Here is a 17,574-nt window from a genome sequence, read left to right on the forward strand (position 1 = left end):
TGTCAGCTTGCTTTCTCAGCCCCAAGACAGAAATTAAGGCTGAATAAGTCCCTCCCAAGTGCTAAACTTCAGATTTGGGGATGGTGTAACACTGGCTAACCCATCTCTCAGATAAATTGAAGTTTAGATGTTCTGCTTGGGAACATGTGTGCTTCATTTAAGATTTGGGAAGGGGAACCTGCAGCCTTCCAGATGCTGCTATACTACAGCAAACCCCATCATCCCTGACCATTGGGATCAATGGAGGCAATGGGAACTGTAGTACAAGAACACTTGGAGGGCCACAGGTTTATCACCACTGGTTTGGATTACACACCCAACGTCAGTTTCTCAGTGTTGAGGAGCAGCCATTGTTTCTTTATCCCAGAATCCTAGGTGTGCAACCTAGTATCTGCAACACCTGGGAGAGACTTATTCAGCTAGTCACCACTATCTTGGACCCGGGCCTACAAGCTGATCTTAATGCTTGTACCTTGTACACAATGTCTTGTGCTTGTACCCTTTTCCTCCTCACTTTTCTCCCCTGTGTAACATCTTGTTTGATGAAAAGCTTGGGAGAACTCAAAAGCTTGCTGCACGTTTTTGATATTTTGGTTTGCCCAACTGTAGATTTTGGCATCCTCTTTTAATACCATGGACATCTTATAAACTCCTCATGTCATTGATTTCGGTCTTGGGCATGCTGGCTCTCTTCTTCTACTTACGTATATCTATTCGCTGTTCCAAGGGCAAAGGGTTGTTTGTGCGTGACACCAGTTTCGTAAGGCATGTAGCTGCCAATAACTGGGAGTAAGACGACTGTAAAACACAAACAGAAAGCAAATGGTTAAATTGTAGGCAAAAACAGGAAATGACAAAGTTTTGCAAGTGATTGTCAAAGGTCAAGGATGTAAGTATGTTCACAATGGTGAGGCAGTGTTAAGGCATGAACTGGGAACCAGTCAGCAATAGCTTACAATATGTCAGTGAAGTAAACTCTGTATTCGAAGAAATAAAAGCAGCTTAAAAAAAAGAAAAGAAAAGAAAGCAGCTCAGGCCTAGTGAACACAGCAAATCCTCCAAGTAGGCCTTGTCCCATTGAGGCAGTAGTGAGGACTGCAGGCCCCCACCTTCCCACAGCTCTCTAAATCTCCTCTCCCCCCCCCGCCATGTCCTTCCCAAGCAACTCGAGACTTATTCGCCTTGTCTGTCTTTGCTCCACCCTCTTCATACCTCTATGGGTTCTAGGAAGAACTCAGGGCGGAAGACTCCCTGCCTTATCTGTGTGTCTTAGTCCCCCTCCTCTCCAGCCTCCGCTTCTGCCCGATTCTGGACTGCTCTCTGCCACAGCTTCTTCCTGTTCACTAAACCATTACCTCTTCAGCTTCTGACACCTCCTCCTCCTCCTCCTAGTCTGCTCCCTCTCCTCCCTCTAACCATTCAATGTTGTCCCACCACCAATCCCGTGTCTCTGAGCCCTCTCTTTCCTTGGGTGTACCCAAAGCTGGTGCCTTCCACCATTCCTCTGAATTCAGCCAGTCCATGACAGACAGGAGGGTCTGATCCTCAGATGCATTCACAGGAAAGACTGTAGTGTATACTGGAGGAAAGAGTGTGTAAGAAGAGCACAAGGATTTATCACAGGAGGTGTCCAAGGCTAGGAACTGTAGAAGTCTGCTGGAGGTGTCTGAATTCTCATGCTGGTCTGCAATGAATCTTATGAACTATCATTCAAGAGTGGACCACATTAATTCTGAAATAGTTCCACTCAACTTCCTTTATAGTGCTTTAGAAGTATTTTAAATAGAAAGCCCTGAGAAAGGGCCAAGATGTTCTGTGTAAATTACTCCAAATGAAAGCAGAAGGAGACCCAATAGTGATCACTTCTCAAGTACATGGCTGTAAGCAGAGCAGAGGAGAGACTACACCAGCAGGACTCCTGCAGTACTTTTCTGTACCAAGCCATGAGCACAGGCAAATACCCAGAGAACGCTTTAGGTGGTTTGAAAGCAGGGTGGTGGGTTTCTCTGCCTACGTACACTCCCTCTTTCAAGGAGAAGCTGGCACTTGTTCAAGCAGTCCGGACTGTTGGTAAACTCAACCAAGGCTTTCTCCGCCTGGAGCCGTGTTGTGGTGTCGGTTGTCTCATACAGTTGCTTGCACAGGTTCTCTAGCTGGGCTAGACTCTGTAACAAACCAAACAGGAGAGCTTGATTATTTTATTTTATATTTCTGGTGGGACTTCATTTAAGGGCAACTGCTAGGAAAAATGCAGCCATGGGGAAGCGAAACACAAATCTTGAAACCCTGACATTTTGCTTGGGGGTGAAAACCACACTCTAAAAGAACTGTGTTGCCACCTTATGGGAAGCAAACACCAGATTTTCATTCCCCTATTCCAGCCCTTTGAAAGTACAGTGGTACCTCTACTTACGTTCACCTCCGGTTACGTATCCTTTGGGATACATACGTGGCAAACCTGGAAATATTTTTCCGGGTTCTCTGCGCGCGCATGCACAAAGGCACTCTACCACCGTGCGCACATGTGCAGAAACGGTCCCTCCGGTTGCGGAAACCTTGGGATTCAGCTGGAGCTCCGGAGCGGATTCTGTCTGCAACCGGAGGTACCACTGTAATAGCAATTCAAAGGGAAACCTGCAAGGAACCTTTTAAATACCCCCACCACATTAAATACCAGCTCCGTCCTGAGATCAGGACTTTCAAGGCCTCCAGTTCAGTGGGCTCCTTTAGGTAGTTCTGCCAACCATGTTTGTAGGCCTGGATACACAATGTGACCCTGAATAAGCCAAATATTTAATTTGTGCAAGTTGTTTTAAAAAATGGAGAATTGTGTCTAATTACTGAGGCTTCACAGGACGCAGGTGGCGCTGTGGGTTAAACCACAGAGCCTAGGACTTGCCGATCAGAAGGTCGGCGGTTCGAATCCCTGCAACGGGGTGAGCTCCTGTTGCTCAGTCCCTGCTCCTGCCCACCTAGCAGTTCGAAAGCATGTCAAAGTGCAAGTAGATAAACAGGTACCACTCCAGCGGGAAGGTAAACTGCGTTTCCGTGCGCTGCTCTGGTTCACCAGAAGCAGCTTAGTCATGCTGGCCACATGACCCGGAAGCTGTACGCCGGCTCCCTCGGCCAATAAAGCAAGATGAGCACCACAACCCCAGAGTCGGTCACGACTGGACCTAGTGGTCAGGGATCCCTTTACCTTTACTGAGGCTTCACAGTTCTCATTCTACTAATTTACTGCATTTGACCATTTTTAGATAGCCATTTACCATTTAATTTTTCAAGACTTTATCATGACAGTGAAGTAACAATCCAGTAGAAAATATGAAATTATATAAAGGGGAGGAAAGTACCAACCTCCCCACACATCCAGGGTTCACAGCCATTACCTGATAAAATATGGTACATTCTCAAGTACACAATGATTTAGATGTTACACCAAAAGCCAACCTGATACAGAGAGAGTACAAGACAAATATTATGAATACCAAGCAAAGCAACATTTCATCAGGATTTGCCACCGCCATGATTGGCCTGTCCTATTAAATAACAAATGGCCACCTAACGGAGGCAAAATCCATAGGCTTAGCTGAACCCCAAGATACCCTCAATTTGTAACTTCGTTTTTCAGAAATGAGAATAAACATTACTTTGTTGAATCTAATGATTAAAGAAAAACCAGGATTCCTTCCATCCCTGCAATATGGTCAAACAAGCAGTTATGAACAAAAAAAGTGTTTTATATATTAAGTCCATATTTGATTTATCAGAAATTGATAGAAGACACAGTTTGGGGTCTAAAGGCACCAGTACACCTATTATTTCAGAAATGTCCTTTATGACCTCTACCCAAAAGTTGTGCACACACTTGTAAGATGCCACATGTGTGAACAGGGTCTACTTTTGTTATATCTCTACCCCCCCCCCGACACAGGAGAACTGACTCTAGTTATGTGTAAAGAACCATGGATGAGCTATTTAAAAAAGATTTTTCTTGGATATTTGCGGAGGCAGATTTAAATGGGGGAGCGAGGCATGGTTCCCCCACTGCACATTATCCACTACTCTTCTAAGATCCGTCTCCCAAACAGGTTTAAAAGAAAAAAATGTGAGAAAACAACAAAGAGTGTATAAAAGAGACAAGTTCTCTATCGTTAAGGAATTGATCAGCAATGGAATCAACGTGGTTCTCTTCTGCATGTATGTTGTGGAACACAGTTTCCTTAGTGATTCCCAAAATCTAATTCACATTATGTTGCACAATACTATTTATAAACTTTATGCCCATGGGGAAATAAATCATCTAAGGCAGGCGTGGGCAAAGTCCGTTTCGGGGGCCTAATTCAGCCCGTTGGTTGGTTTAATCTGGAAATAAAAACTTCAATCCTAAAAAAAGGCCCTTTGGTTAGCCCTCGCAGCCCTTCATTTCATCAAATCTGGCCCTCTTTGAAAAAAGTTTGGACACCACTGATCTAAGGTATCTGAAGATCAACAGCCTGGAATGCAAAAGTACTTCAAACATGCCAAGATTTACTATGACTGAGGAATTTTAACATCAGTTGATATCAACAGATGAGAATTTCCAACACACGTTGGTTCTGTACATTAAACATCAAGAGTGCCAAGAATGATTGGTACATTATACAGGGTTGTCTGCTACAGAGAAAAAGGGCGTATGTTGTTTCTATATATGAACCAGCATTTGGGTCTATTTCACTCTCTAACACCCATCCTCATTATGTGCTTACATTTCATTTGTAATAGCTAGCCTCAGAGTTAATTCCCAGGAGACTGACACTTTAAAAGTCTAGACATTTTTTTCAAAAAGTGCTCAATTCCCGAAGCTGCACAGCATAAATTTATTTCTGAAATGCTGGTTCTGAAAGCCAGGGGATGAAAAACCAAATGCCTTGTATTGTCTGGGGTTTTATGCAGATGTCAACCAGTTTTTGTTCCAAGGCATCAACAGGCAAGGCTAGAAGACTCCCCTGTGCCCTGCCCACTATTTATTTTGCATTGACATCCCAAAACATGGCAGACTCAGCAGGTCTGTCACATCTTGAGACAAGTAGCCGTGCTCAGGAGGATTTTGAGGAACTAACAGCACAGAAAAAGGTCAGTGCCTCATTCTGGGAAGGACGGCTGGAGAAGCCTTCAAGACTGCATGTGCGTTGGAATGTGGAATCTCCACACAGGCAGCAAAATGAACTCTGGGATTCCACCAGTTGAGAGCTGAGATAGGCAGCTAGAAGCCAGGTCTAGAAGCAAAGCAAGACACGGAAAACAGTGGGAGATGGAATATGCAGATGCTGCCACGAGCCAATTATTAACTTAGGCTTCAGATGGCATGCCACTGGTTTCAGAAGCACTGCAGCCTCCAGATGTTCAACAGCAGGAGGCAGCAATGCTTCCAAATACCTGTTGCCAGCAACCACAGGAGGGGAGAGTGCTCTTGTGGGAGAATCCTGCTTGTGGCTTCCCACGGGCATCTGGTCAGCCACTGTGAGAACAGGATCCTGGATAAGATGAGCCACTGGGCTGATCTAGCAGGCTCTCCTCTTGTCTAAAGGTCAGAAGAAGAGAATGGAGTGCAAGAGAAGGATCAAACTGGGGTGTAGGAACAAGGAATGGGCAGAGACTCATACTGGAGAAGAGAGCTAGCCATGGCTACTGGTCTATAATGGCTATGTTTTGCCTTCACAGATGTGTTGAACCAAAGGTGAAATGTTCCAGAAGGCCTGCAAGTGCCATCTTGGTAGTCTAGATAACCCCAAAATAATTGGTAGTCGTTGCAAGAATGAGCTCATATATTCACTTGCTTTGATATATGCTAATTGGCTTATTTTGATGCTGTACTTATCTATAGGACTTGGGATGCTGGGCTCTAGGCCCAGACAGGGGAGAAGCTTTGGATAGCTGCTACCTATGGCCTCATGGACCAGGTGTGATGGGAGGTTCTGGGTAAACTGATGTAAGCTGATTTGTGAATAAAAGGCGTATACATGTTTGCTTGGGTGCAAAGAAGTCATGACAAACTCTCACTGTGAGGCTTTGCACACTGTGTTGTAAGTTGACTAATTTCTTTAATAAAGAACTATAACTGGCCAGCAGTGATGTATGGAAGTGAGAGCTGGACCATAAAGAAGGCTGATCGCCGAAGAATTGATGCTTTTGAATTCTGGTGCTGGAGGAGACTCTTGAGAGTCCCATGGACTGCAAGAAGATCAAACCTCTCCATTCTGAAGGAAATCAGCCCTGAGTGCTCACTGGAAGGACAGATTGTGAAGCTGAGGCTCCAGTACTTTGGCCACCTCATGAGAAGAGAAGACTCCCTGGAGAAGACCCTGATGTTGGGAAAGATGGAGGGCACAAGGAGAAGGGGGCGACAGAGGACGAGATGGTTGGATAGTGTTTTCGAGGTTACGAGCATGAGTTTGACCGAACTGCGGGAGGCAGTGGAGGACAGAGGTGCCTGGCGTTCTCTGGTCCATGGGGTCACGAAGAGTCGGACACGACTAAACGACTAAACAACAACAACAACATAACTGGCCAACCTGGTGGTTTTGACATCCTTCTTTGGTGTCCCTGCATCAAACCACTCCTTGGGGCCCGTGATCCAGAACAACAATTGGAGGCAACTATACTTCTGCACACCAGCTGCTGAAAACCACAACAGCAAGAAGGTGCTCTTGTGGTCAGGTCCTGCTTACAAATTTCCCATTGGGGCATCTGGTTGGCCACTGTGAGAACAGGACGCTGGACTAGATGGGCCTTATTAGGTTGAGCTCTTTGTATGCTCTTATAAGGGGATGGAATAACTGGTGCCTGAGTTTGGTGGCCACAGCCAGCGTAGACTGAGCTGGAGGCAAAAAGGAGATTGTGATGAAACCTCATCCTGGTCTAGCACAATAGAGTGAGTAGCAACAAATAACAGCTTTGCTATTTCACCTTCCTCTTTGGAAGGTGCAACCTCAAGCTTGGAAGGCTAGACAGCAGTGTAGGTAAAGTGCAGGTTGTGTTAACGCAGCCCAGCTTCTTGGAGTCTTCCTGTATTTCCCAAGTTGAATAAATCTCTCGGTTGCAAAAACCCTCTCCATCTTTCTGCATTCATTATTTGAAGAATGAGGACAGTGAATATGAAACTCTATTTATTATTATTATTGAGGAATTCTTAGACTGCCTTTTAGGTATAACCATCACAATGTGGCTTATGTAAAGATAGAGGGACCCTTGACCATTAGGTCCAGTCCTGGCTGACTCTGGGGTTGCAGCGCTCATCTCGCTTTATTGGCCGAGGGAGCTGGCGTACAGTTTCCGAGTCATGTGGCCAGCATGACCAAGCCGCTTCTGGCGAACCAGAGCAGCGCATGGAAACGCCGTTTACCTTCCCGCCGGAGCGGTACCTATTTATCTACTTGCACTTGACGTGTTTTCAAACTGCTAGTTAGGCAGGAGCAGGGACCGAGCAACGGGAGCTCACCCCATCGCAGGGATTCAAACCACCGAACTTCTGATCGGCAAGTCCTAGGCTCTGTGGTTTAACCCACAGTGCCACCTGTGTCCCGTGGCTTATGTACATCTACACAAAAAGTTCTAAAATAAACTACTTAACGCTAGGTGGCCAGATCACACTATTAAAAACCCCAATGAAACCATACAGAACAAACTGCAATGTTGAGAGCCACAGAAAAACTCAGTTTGTGACCACTTAAAAAGACTGATTCATTCAAACACACTCTAAGATGGCTTTTGGAGATTCTTAGGGATGGCTGTTTTCCTTTCCAAATGACAAGAGTGCGGAACACTTCAACCCCCTTGGTGCCCCATTCTGTGTCTGCCCCTCCAGCTACAGAAGACTGTACACCATCCCGTTCAGACTTGCCAAGTGCTCATTTCCCAGCTGCCAGCCAATGAAGGCATGTGTTTGGCCAACCCAAGGGTGGGGATTATTCCTTACTATGGCTGGACAATATCAGGCCTTTGAAACTAGATAAAGTAGTATTGAGCACAGCAGCGATGCAGTGAAGGAGCCCTGTGCACACTAGATAAGGATGGAAGCATGAGACAGCGAGCAGGAGAGCACTGAAGAAGCACTAGCTGGAGTTTTTTCCAAGGTAAATCTCAAAACAAGATGTAGCAAGCACTCCACCTCCTCTTTCATAATAACACTACAAGAGTCTGCTGGATCAGGCTAAAGGGGACCCATCTAGTCCAGCATCTTGACCTGTAGACACAGGGGATAACTAGATGCCTGTGGGAAACCTGCAAGCACCAGAGCAATCCCCACTCCTATGGTTTCCAGCAACTGGCATTCAGGAACATTGCTTTCTCCAACTGTGGAGGCAGAGCCGAGCCATTTTATGAACATCTATCATGTCACCTCTTATTCGCCTTTGGTTTCAGAAGGCCCTATACATATTGTAATTTCAGAAAAGTTGACCCATTTGATGCATGCTTCTCAAGGCACCAAGCCAATGGACTAAACCACCCCATGCTGCATGTTTTTGATGTTTATTAAGAAACAATCTCATGTCTGGTAGGCTCCCATCAATTTTTTATTTGGTACTGACAGCATAACCGATATCCGCTATTACTGGCTCTCTCTGTTCCTGTGAAAACAATGATCTTATTTTTTAGTCTGACTTTGGATTGAAGCTCTTCATGTCCCAATGTCATATCCTGTTGAATGGTTACTTTAGCAAAAGAATTGCTGGATATTGGTTTTTCACAAGGAAAGGCAGACAACTGTGTGTTTATAAAGGAAAGGGCAAACTGTAAAAAAAAAAAGTGTGTATGTAGATGACGTGTTAATTTCTACGAAAACTAAACAGGAATATGAACAGGTAGTTTCACAGTTACAGAAGAAATTTGATGTGGTGGAATTAGGCATAGCTAAAAATTACTTATCCATGCAAATTGAGAAAGGCAAAAATGGATCTTTTCTGGTTCATCAAACTGCAAAAATTGATGATCTTGTTGAAATGCTACATTTAGAAAATGCAAATGGGAAGGAAACGCCTATGGTGTGTGGTTTCACCTTTACAGGTAAAGATAAGCCATTTCCTAACAAAACTTTGTATCGTTCTGCTATAGGCAAGCTAAATTTCATTCAAAGAATCTCAAGACCAGATATAACTTATGCTTTTCACTTTCTGGTAAAGTTTGTGGAAAAGCCCACTACCCAATGTTTCTCTGCTCTTAAGAGAGCGGTAATGTACCTTAAACATACCAAACATTATAGGTTGCAGTTTACATCAAGTATTGACAAAGGTTTTGAAATTTTCTGCGATGCATCTCATGCACTGGAACAAAATAATTGCAGGGGTGTGTCTGGTATGGTGTTTTGGTATAACGGTTGTCCATTTGAATGGAAGTCCCAGACGCAAACCATTATTTGTCTCTCCACAACAGAGAGTGAATTATGTGCATGCGTTCAGGCCACTCGTGATGTAGAATGGTATCTGCAACTATTCGCAGACCTACAGATGCAAGTAACCCTACCAGTAAAAGTTTACCTTGATTCCCAGAGTGGACTCGCTATCGTATGTTCAGAAACCAATACGCAGCGCACTAGAGTCTTAAGATTACGTTTACAATTTGTAAAGAAACTAATTGCTGACGAAATGGTTGTATTTCAATATGTTTCAGGTGACAATCAAATTGCGGACATTTTTACAAAAGCACTTCCGAAGGTTACACATGAAAGACATGTACAAAATATGCTTTATGTTTTTGTTCCACAATGATTAACCGCAGGGGAAATATTGAATGGTTACTTTAAATGTAAAGGTTCATCATTGTTCCACTTGATGTGTATGTCTTTAAGGGGCCAGAGCAAGGGCCAGAGCAAAATAACGAGACACAGCTTTGCAGCTGTGAAACACAGCAGGTGCTGCTGAGTTGCACTGAGTTGAGTTGTGTCAGCAATTGGGTGTAGTATATAAGGAGCAGTACCTAGCTCTCCCATTACCCTGGGGGATGGGTTGGTGGTTGGGTCTGGTTTGTTGTTGATGTGTTTAGTGTATAAGGAGTTTTTGTTTTTCTTATTAAAACCTTGTTTAAGTTATTTTTGAGTCCCTTTTTAATGCATGGTCTCCCCAGCAAGCTCTCTGCAGCGCTACCATACTGCAAATAGCCAACATATCCAACCATGTACTATGGATTTATAACAGCAACTCACCACCTAACTCTTTGTTTTGTTGTAGAGTATTTTGATTACTTCATAAAGTTAAATAAACTTTTTTTTAAAAAAAACCTATCCTTATTGTCTGGTATGGGCAAGAAGTCTCTATCTTTCTGGCAACGGCGAAATACTTTGAATGGAACCCATTAAGCCAGTAGATCCCACTGCACCCTTTCAGAGCAGGGCTTTGATCGCCTCTTTTAAAAGGAGGAGACGGAGGGTTTAACTGATGGTGCCATGGGAAGTGAGACAAACTCTACTGCCTACCCAGTACAGCAACCAGTGTTAGAAACTGGGATAGAAAAGCTAGGAGCCAAATAGCTCCTGGAACCTGGGTTGTGGGTGCCAAAACAGAATGTCTAGTCGCCATTTGGGGGAACGGATCAGCAACACTTTTTGTTTATTATTTTGATAAGCATGAACTAATACACAATTCACTTAAGTGAAACACTGTTAATATCACATTTTTAACAGAAATTGTTAATACATGTTTAATTTGGTGTTTACAATAAAAATATTGGTACCATACAGTACTTCAATTTTCAAAACACTCTACTCTTTATTGTTAAACTCCTCAGCATATTGTCTATCCTTAACACATACCGTATTTCGAGGCTTCAAAATATATACGTTTAGGCAATCCTCGAGTATCAGCCAGACACAGAAAATGGCATGCTGACTTTTTGAGGTGCTCACAAATGCAGAATCTTTAAGTCTGAAATGCGCCCGGCGCCAGGCTTAATTCTGAAGCCTGGTAGCAACCAACAACCCACTGGGCTCATGCACTGAGTGTGAATGGAACGGTGGAGTTTGGCACCCAAATGGAAAATGCTGGTGGAACAGGGGCATAGGTAAAGGTACCCCTGCCCGTACGGGCCAGTCGTGTCCGACTCTAGGGTTGTGTACCCATCTCACTTAAGAGGCTGGGGGCCAGCGCTGTCCAGAGACACTTCCGGGTCACGTGGCCAGCGTGACGAAGCTGCTCTGGCGAGCCAGCACCAGCCCAGCACACGGAAACGTCGTTTACCTTCCCGCTATAAAGCGGTACCTATTTATCTACTTGCACTTAGGGGTGCTTTCGAACTGCTAAGTGGGCAGGAGCTGGGACCGAAAGACGGGAGCTCACCCTGCCGCGGGGATTCGAACCGCCGACCATACGATCGGCAAGCCCTAGGCGCTGAGGTTTTACCCACAGCACCACCTGCGTCTCTTGGAACAGGGGCATATGTGAAGTCAAAGCTGATGCTTAAATGCCTCAGGTGTCTTGCAGCAACTGGATGTCAGGAAGTGGACTGAAGAGAGAACTGCACTTCTTGGGAGATGTGAAACATCAGGAAAAGCCCATCTGCTAGTGATGGGAGTGCTGACAGCGAAACTTTCGTTGGCCAATTCCCGAGGACCAAAGGGTTCCCATAAGTCCCTTAGTAACTTTAACTGAGGCCAGGGTGGAGTCTAAAGCCATTCCAGAAGTTGAAGTCAGAACCAAATGGGAAACACTATATTGGTCAGGTGACCGATTTAAAAAGATGGCAGGTACTGGCAGCATGCTGAACAGTTAAGTGGGCATTGGTACTGATAAAATGTCAGGCAGTGTAGCGAAGAGTATAACAGATGTCAGTACTGCTATAGTACAAGCAGTTATCAACAAGCAGTGTTAGAAACTCAGGTGTATAACCTAATCACCGAATGGCACCTTAAACCTCGGTTACGGTTGCCACAACTGATTATCTAGGCACCTTTTGTTTTAATAGAGTTTATTTTTATTATTATTCAAGCCACTTTATACTCTGGGATTAGGGGTAGGGGGAATGCTACAGAAAGGACTGAAAAAATGCTGCTTTATGTTATGTAGATTCTCTTCCCAAAGCTCAAATGACTGAATGAAAGAAATATACACCAAGTCAGTTGTTTTATGGTAGCCAATGTTAACCACCTTGATGTGGGGTGTTGGGGCTGACATCACAAGCAGTCCCAGAACAGCAACACAGACAGATACACTTTCAACAGGCAGCAATACCGAAGAAAAGAAAACTCAAAAGTAGTACAAGTGGGGCAGGAGTAGGGTAAAGGAAAGCCCACCATTGTGGTACTTTTTTGACTAGGGGTCAGCAAACTTTTTCAGCAGGGGGCCAGTCCACTGTCCCTCAGACCTTGTGGGGAGCAGCAGACTATATTTTGGAGGGGGGGGAATGAACAAACTCCTATGCCCCACAAATAACCCAGAGATGCATTTTAAATAAAAGGACACATTCTACTCATGTAAAAACATGCTGATTCCTCAACCGTCCCCGGGCCAAATTTAGAAGGCGATGGGCCGGATCCGGTCCCCGGGCCTTTGTTTCCCTACCCATGTTTTTGACCATCGCAGAACATGCTGTTTGGAGAAACTTTCAAATGGGACTGGAGCAGATGGTGGCTTCAACATACTTTCCAAGAATGGCAGCATCAAGCCACTCTGAGCATCTTCTGCAATGGATACGCACAATAACAGCCCTTCAAGTCCAAAGCAAAAGTCATGAGCACCGAGCAAAAACACACCAACTTTCTCCCTCAGTTAACAGTGGCAGCCTTGTTTCTCAAGCCGTTACAGGCTTAGAAAATAAGCACTGATCTGCTACTGTATCCAAACCAGCCACCCCCAACCCAGTGTTCTCCAGATGTTTTAGAGATAACTTCCCTCAGCCTCATATGGCCAAGCTGGTTGGGGCTGAAAGGAGTTGCCGTCTGAAACATATGGAGAGATGAAACTAGGCTGGGGAAGGCTTGCATAAAACTGCACAAATTATTCCTGCACTGCAGGGGGCTGGACTAGATGACCCTCAGGATCCCTTCCAACCTACAAGTCCATGATTCTAACTTGTGGACCTCCGCGGCCTAAACAGACTACCTTTTGCCAATTCCCAGGACTGATCAAGACCCCAGCAGGCCATAATCTGTATTGGACTGTGCTTGCCTTGATGACATACTTACAAGTTGCCCAGGAGTGCATATGGGTGGGGAGAGAACATTTACATAAGATCAGAACTAAAAGAGCCATGCTATCTTGTCCAATCTCATGCCATTCACCACCTCTACTCTGATCTGGCTATCTACCGAATGCAGATGACAGCAGTGCACCACAAACTGAGAGCAAGTACAGGGCTGTCAGACAAGTGCAGAAGAACAGCTCTAGACAACATGTCATGTGCTAGAGAGTGAGGCAAAAACCCTCCAAGGCAACTATCCAATCTTACCTAGGAAGGATTATTTCAAAAGCCCAAATGTGATACCCAAAAGTTCTATTCAAATGCAATCCACACCAGCCAACAACATCCTGCTGTGACAGTAAAGAACTCTCTCCTAGAACAATTTCTAAAACCACCCAACAAGTTTCACCATTAAAGCCCAGAATGGAGGACAAACAGCAGGACAGCTAAAACAGTCAGGGAGAAGGTGCTTCAAGCAGCTACTGCTCCTGATATGCAGCTGAGTTCAGAGGCATCTACCATGTGCTACATTCAGATGGCAACTGGACTGAAAGGAACAAGGGCCTGTAGACTAAAAAAACAAGTGAAAATGGCTAACCTATCTGCAGGAAGAAAACTGCAACTCTCTGCATCTGTGGCGGTATTTTGAAGGGTTGCCCAAACAAAACAAAAAGAGGGAGGGGATTTTATTTTTTCGATTTACAGATACCTTCTGGGGTTTTAGAATGTGATGGAAGGTTACACATTCGTGGGGGAGAGGGCTATCAATGGCTATTAGCCAGGAGGGCAGAAATGCTTCAGAATACCAGTTGCTGGAAACTGCAGGAGTGGAAAATGGCTGTGTTCAGGTTGTGCTTGCAGGTTTCCCACAGGCACCTGGTTGGCCACTGTGAGAACAGGATGCCGGACTGGATGTGCAATTGGAGTAATTCCATTCTCACGTACACATACAGTATTTGTTCATCACTCCTTTTTCAATATTAAACTGACAGGTAACCCCTGGCAAACACAGATCTCTCTCTATTGAACTGGAACTTCCTATTATCTGACCGAAGGTTAACCTGAGGAGAGGTGTGGACAGGCTTGGATTTTCTTACAATTTTTACTAGAACCCCAAAATCTATTAATCAGAGCTGGTGCAAAAAAACATACACTTAAAACTGAAGAACTCTTGAACCCAGGAATGTGCTTTGCATTCCAGAGCTCACTGTTTTTCCACAAAAGGGACTCCTAGTTACCCCAAGCTTTCGCCCTTTTAGAAGCACAAATTAGGTTAGTTGTGTGTGTGTGTTTATGTGTGTTGGGAGGAGGGTAATTTTGTTGCTGCTACTCTTAAACTAGGAGACAGAACTCCTTGCCAGTTTGCTGCAAACAATCCAGAGATCTATCAGCAAATCCAGATTGCCTCTCTGCATTTGGACCGCCATACATCCTGCAATGAAATATATCCACCCAAGCACTGGTGTGGGGACCATACACTAGACCTGTAAATAACTGCTTGCCAGGTCAATATCTTTATGCAAGGAGGGCTAGTATATTTTCTTTTAAAAGCTGATAACTCATGTTCATTCATTCACAAGATCACCACATATAGTCAATATGATCCAAGCAATAAAGTTCTGAATTGATCCAAGATGTGTTAAATCCAAGCTGCTTGGAAGCCAACCAGAACCTGCAGTTTATCAGTGAAGCAGTGGGCTTTTCCACATTTGGTATACACCAGACTTCACTAGAGAAGGACATTCAAGATACTCCTTAATTTTACGGTTGTGGGTTCAAGCCCCACATTAGGCAAAAGATCCCTGCATTGCAGAGGGTTGGACTAGATTACTCTTGTGGTCCCTTCCCACTCTGAAATTCTATGATTCTACTCATGCCATTGTGGTGTAGTGGTTAGAGGGCTGAACTAGAATCTAGAAGACCAGGATTCAAATCTCCACTTGGACACAAAGCTCAGTAGGTGACCTTGAATCAGTCGCTGCCACTCATCCAAACCTACCTCACAGGGTTGTTGTGGGGATGAAATGAGGAAGGGGAGAAACATGTACGTCACCTTGAGCTCCTTTGAGAAAAGGTGAGATATATATGCAATAAATAAATACATTCATTGGAATGAATTTAAATTATCGTCCCAGTTGATGGTAACTCGAAACTTTTGATAGTAGAGCAAAGTTCAATCTCTAGTTAGGGAATCAGGTGGTGGAACTGAAGACTGGAGAGCTGCAGCAAGCTAAAGTGGACAATCCTGGGCTCAATGGACAAGAAAGCTCACCTGGTATAAAGGCAGCCTGAACAAACTTAACAGAAAACGGGATGTTTTGCCATTATGAAACTTGTGAAACTTATTTTAAATTTGCGCATATGGTGTGTTAAAACAAATGACTTGTGAATATATCCAAAGATTAATGTAAGAACGTATAAAGAGCCTGGTGGATCAGGCCAATTGTCCACTGTGTCCTGTTCTCACAGTGGACAATCAGATGCTCCAAAAGAAAGCCTGCAAGCAGGACCCAAACACAGGGAGCACTCTTGCCTCCTGTAGTGTATTCTGAAGCATTGCTGCGCCAACTGTGAAGGCACAGTATAGACCTCAGAGCCAGTGGCCATCAATAGCTGTTTCGTCTTTTAAAGCTTCTTTTAAAGCCATCCAGTTTGGTGGCCATCATCGCCTCCTGTGGGAGTGAGTTCTATAGCTTAACTATTCTGCTAGAAAGAATGATCTACATACAGCCAAAGTTCACATTTAATCAGACCATTACTAATTCTTTTTAATGGCAAAACTAAGGAAAATGGGAAAAAAAAGAAATCTATCTGGGAAACACTTGGGGCACTTCATGCATTCCAACAGACAGGTCCTCGCATTCCCACTTGGTGTCAACCATTGCCACTTGTAAATCTGAGGGGAGATGGTACACACATACAGTGGTACCTCGCAAGACGAAATTAATTCATTCTGCGAGTTTTCTCGTCTTGTGAATTTTTCGTCTTGCGAAGCACGGATTCCCATAGGAATGCATTGAAAATCAAACTTGCAAGACGTTTTCGTCTTGCGAAGCAACTCAAAAAACGAAAAACTCTTTCGTCTTGCGAGTTTTTTGTCTCACGAGGCATTCGTCTTGCGAGGTACCACTGTACCTCCCCAGAGGAGGCCCAGTCTGCTGCTCTTCCTGGGGGCATAAATATAAGGAGTTACACAAATGCCTTTCAAAAAAGACATGTCAACCTATGATGGGGGGTGGAGGAGCGGGGAGCCATTTTTCTCTGCAATGTGCGAAGTGACTCCAAAGCATTTCATCTCCAAGAACTTGCACAGCCAAGTTACGAACAAATGAACAGCTCACCCTTGTGGCACTTGGAGGTACCAAATCCAGAAGGAGGCGGCTCGGGGATGTTATGCCTAGAGCCACTGCCCTGGAGGAGCCCACGGTCCACAGCCCCCTCCCCGCAACTCCTGCAAGTTCTCCATTCTTCCTAAACCACAGCACAGTCCTGGCAAAAAGGGCAGCAAGGAGGCTGGACTGACCAAAGCAGAGTTTGCAAAAGGGGAATAAAAATCCCGGCATAACGCTGCGCTACCTGGGACTAGAGAGAGGGCAGAAGGTTGTTTTTGCTATCCCTTCCGTGGAAGCAAGTGCCTAAGAAGTGGGCTGAGGCTGGTTATTGGGTTTTGGCTTCCTAGCTCTGCTGTGCTCTGTCTTTTGGTCCCCTTCCCAAACCCAGAAAGCTGGATCAGAGGGAGCCGGATCCCTTTCCGACTCCTCAGCATCAAACCCCAATGAAGTACCCCCGGGCCGGATCCGACCCCGCTTCTCCCGCCCGCGCCTCTCCCTCCGCCTGGCCACAGCGCTCCTCGGCGGGGCACCTGCCTTGCATGAGGGAAGCTCAGCCCCGCCGGCATCTCCAGGTGGGGAGCCCTCCTGGAAACCCTGGAGAGCCGCTGCCTGCCAGCCAGTGCAGGCGGTCCTGAGCTACACGGGCCCAGGGCCGTGACCGGGGAGCCACGCGCCTCCAAGCGCAGCCGGCCCGGCGACCACCTTCCCACCGGCCCGGCCGCGAACTTCTCCCGGGCGCCCGTCCTGCTCCTCCTCCATTCCGGCGCAGGCCCAGGAGGCGCCCGCCGAGCTCGGCCCGCGCGCGCTCTCTCTCACGGCCCCCGGCAGGCTAGGCCCGGCCCGCGGGTGGCCCCCGCCAGGCTAGGCCCCGAGAGCCCCCTCAGGTCTCTGGCCCGGCGGCGCGGCCTGTCCGCCGAGCCCCGCTCTCCCTCGCGCATCCCCTCACCTGCACATGATCCGCCATTTTGCTCCATTCATGTTCCGCTCCCGCCGCCGCCGCCGCCGCCGCCGCTTCTCGCCCCCTCCCACCGCAGGCGACCCAGCCAGGGCTGCCGCGCCTGCGCACTGGCGCCGCCGGCCCTCCTCACGCACT

At 45.9% G+C, this 17,574-nt stretch overlaps 1 protein-coding gene across 1 annotated transcript in view; it reads right to left on the minus strand.

Moving 5' to 3' along the window:
• Positions 1-17,574, minus strand: part of XPO7 (exportin 7) — a 59,399-nt gene extending 41,825 nt beyond the window's left edge. Inside the window, exons 1-3 of the mRNA XM_081922958.1 lie at positions 17,428-17,574; positions 2,019-2,165; positions 705-798 (exon numbers count right to left, since the gene is read on the minus strand). Coding sequence (XP_081779084.1) covers positions 705-798; positions 2,019-2,165; positions 17,428-17,445 — 259 coding nt within the window. The 5' untranslated portion in view covers positions 17,446-17,574. The remainder of the gene's footprint in view (positions 1-704; positions 799-2,018; positions 2,166-17,427) is intronic.

The sequence above is a fragment of the Podarcis melisellensis genome, assembly GCF_964234715.1.
Source record: "Podarcis melisellensis genome assembly, chromosome: 8".
Classification (NCBI taxonomy): domain Eukaryota; kingdom Metazoa; phylum Chordata; class Lepidosauria; order Squamata; family Lacertidae; genus Podarcis; species Podarcis melisellensis.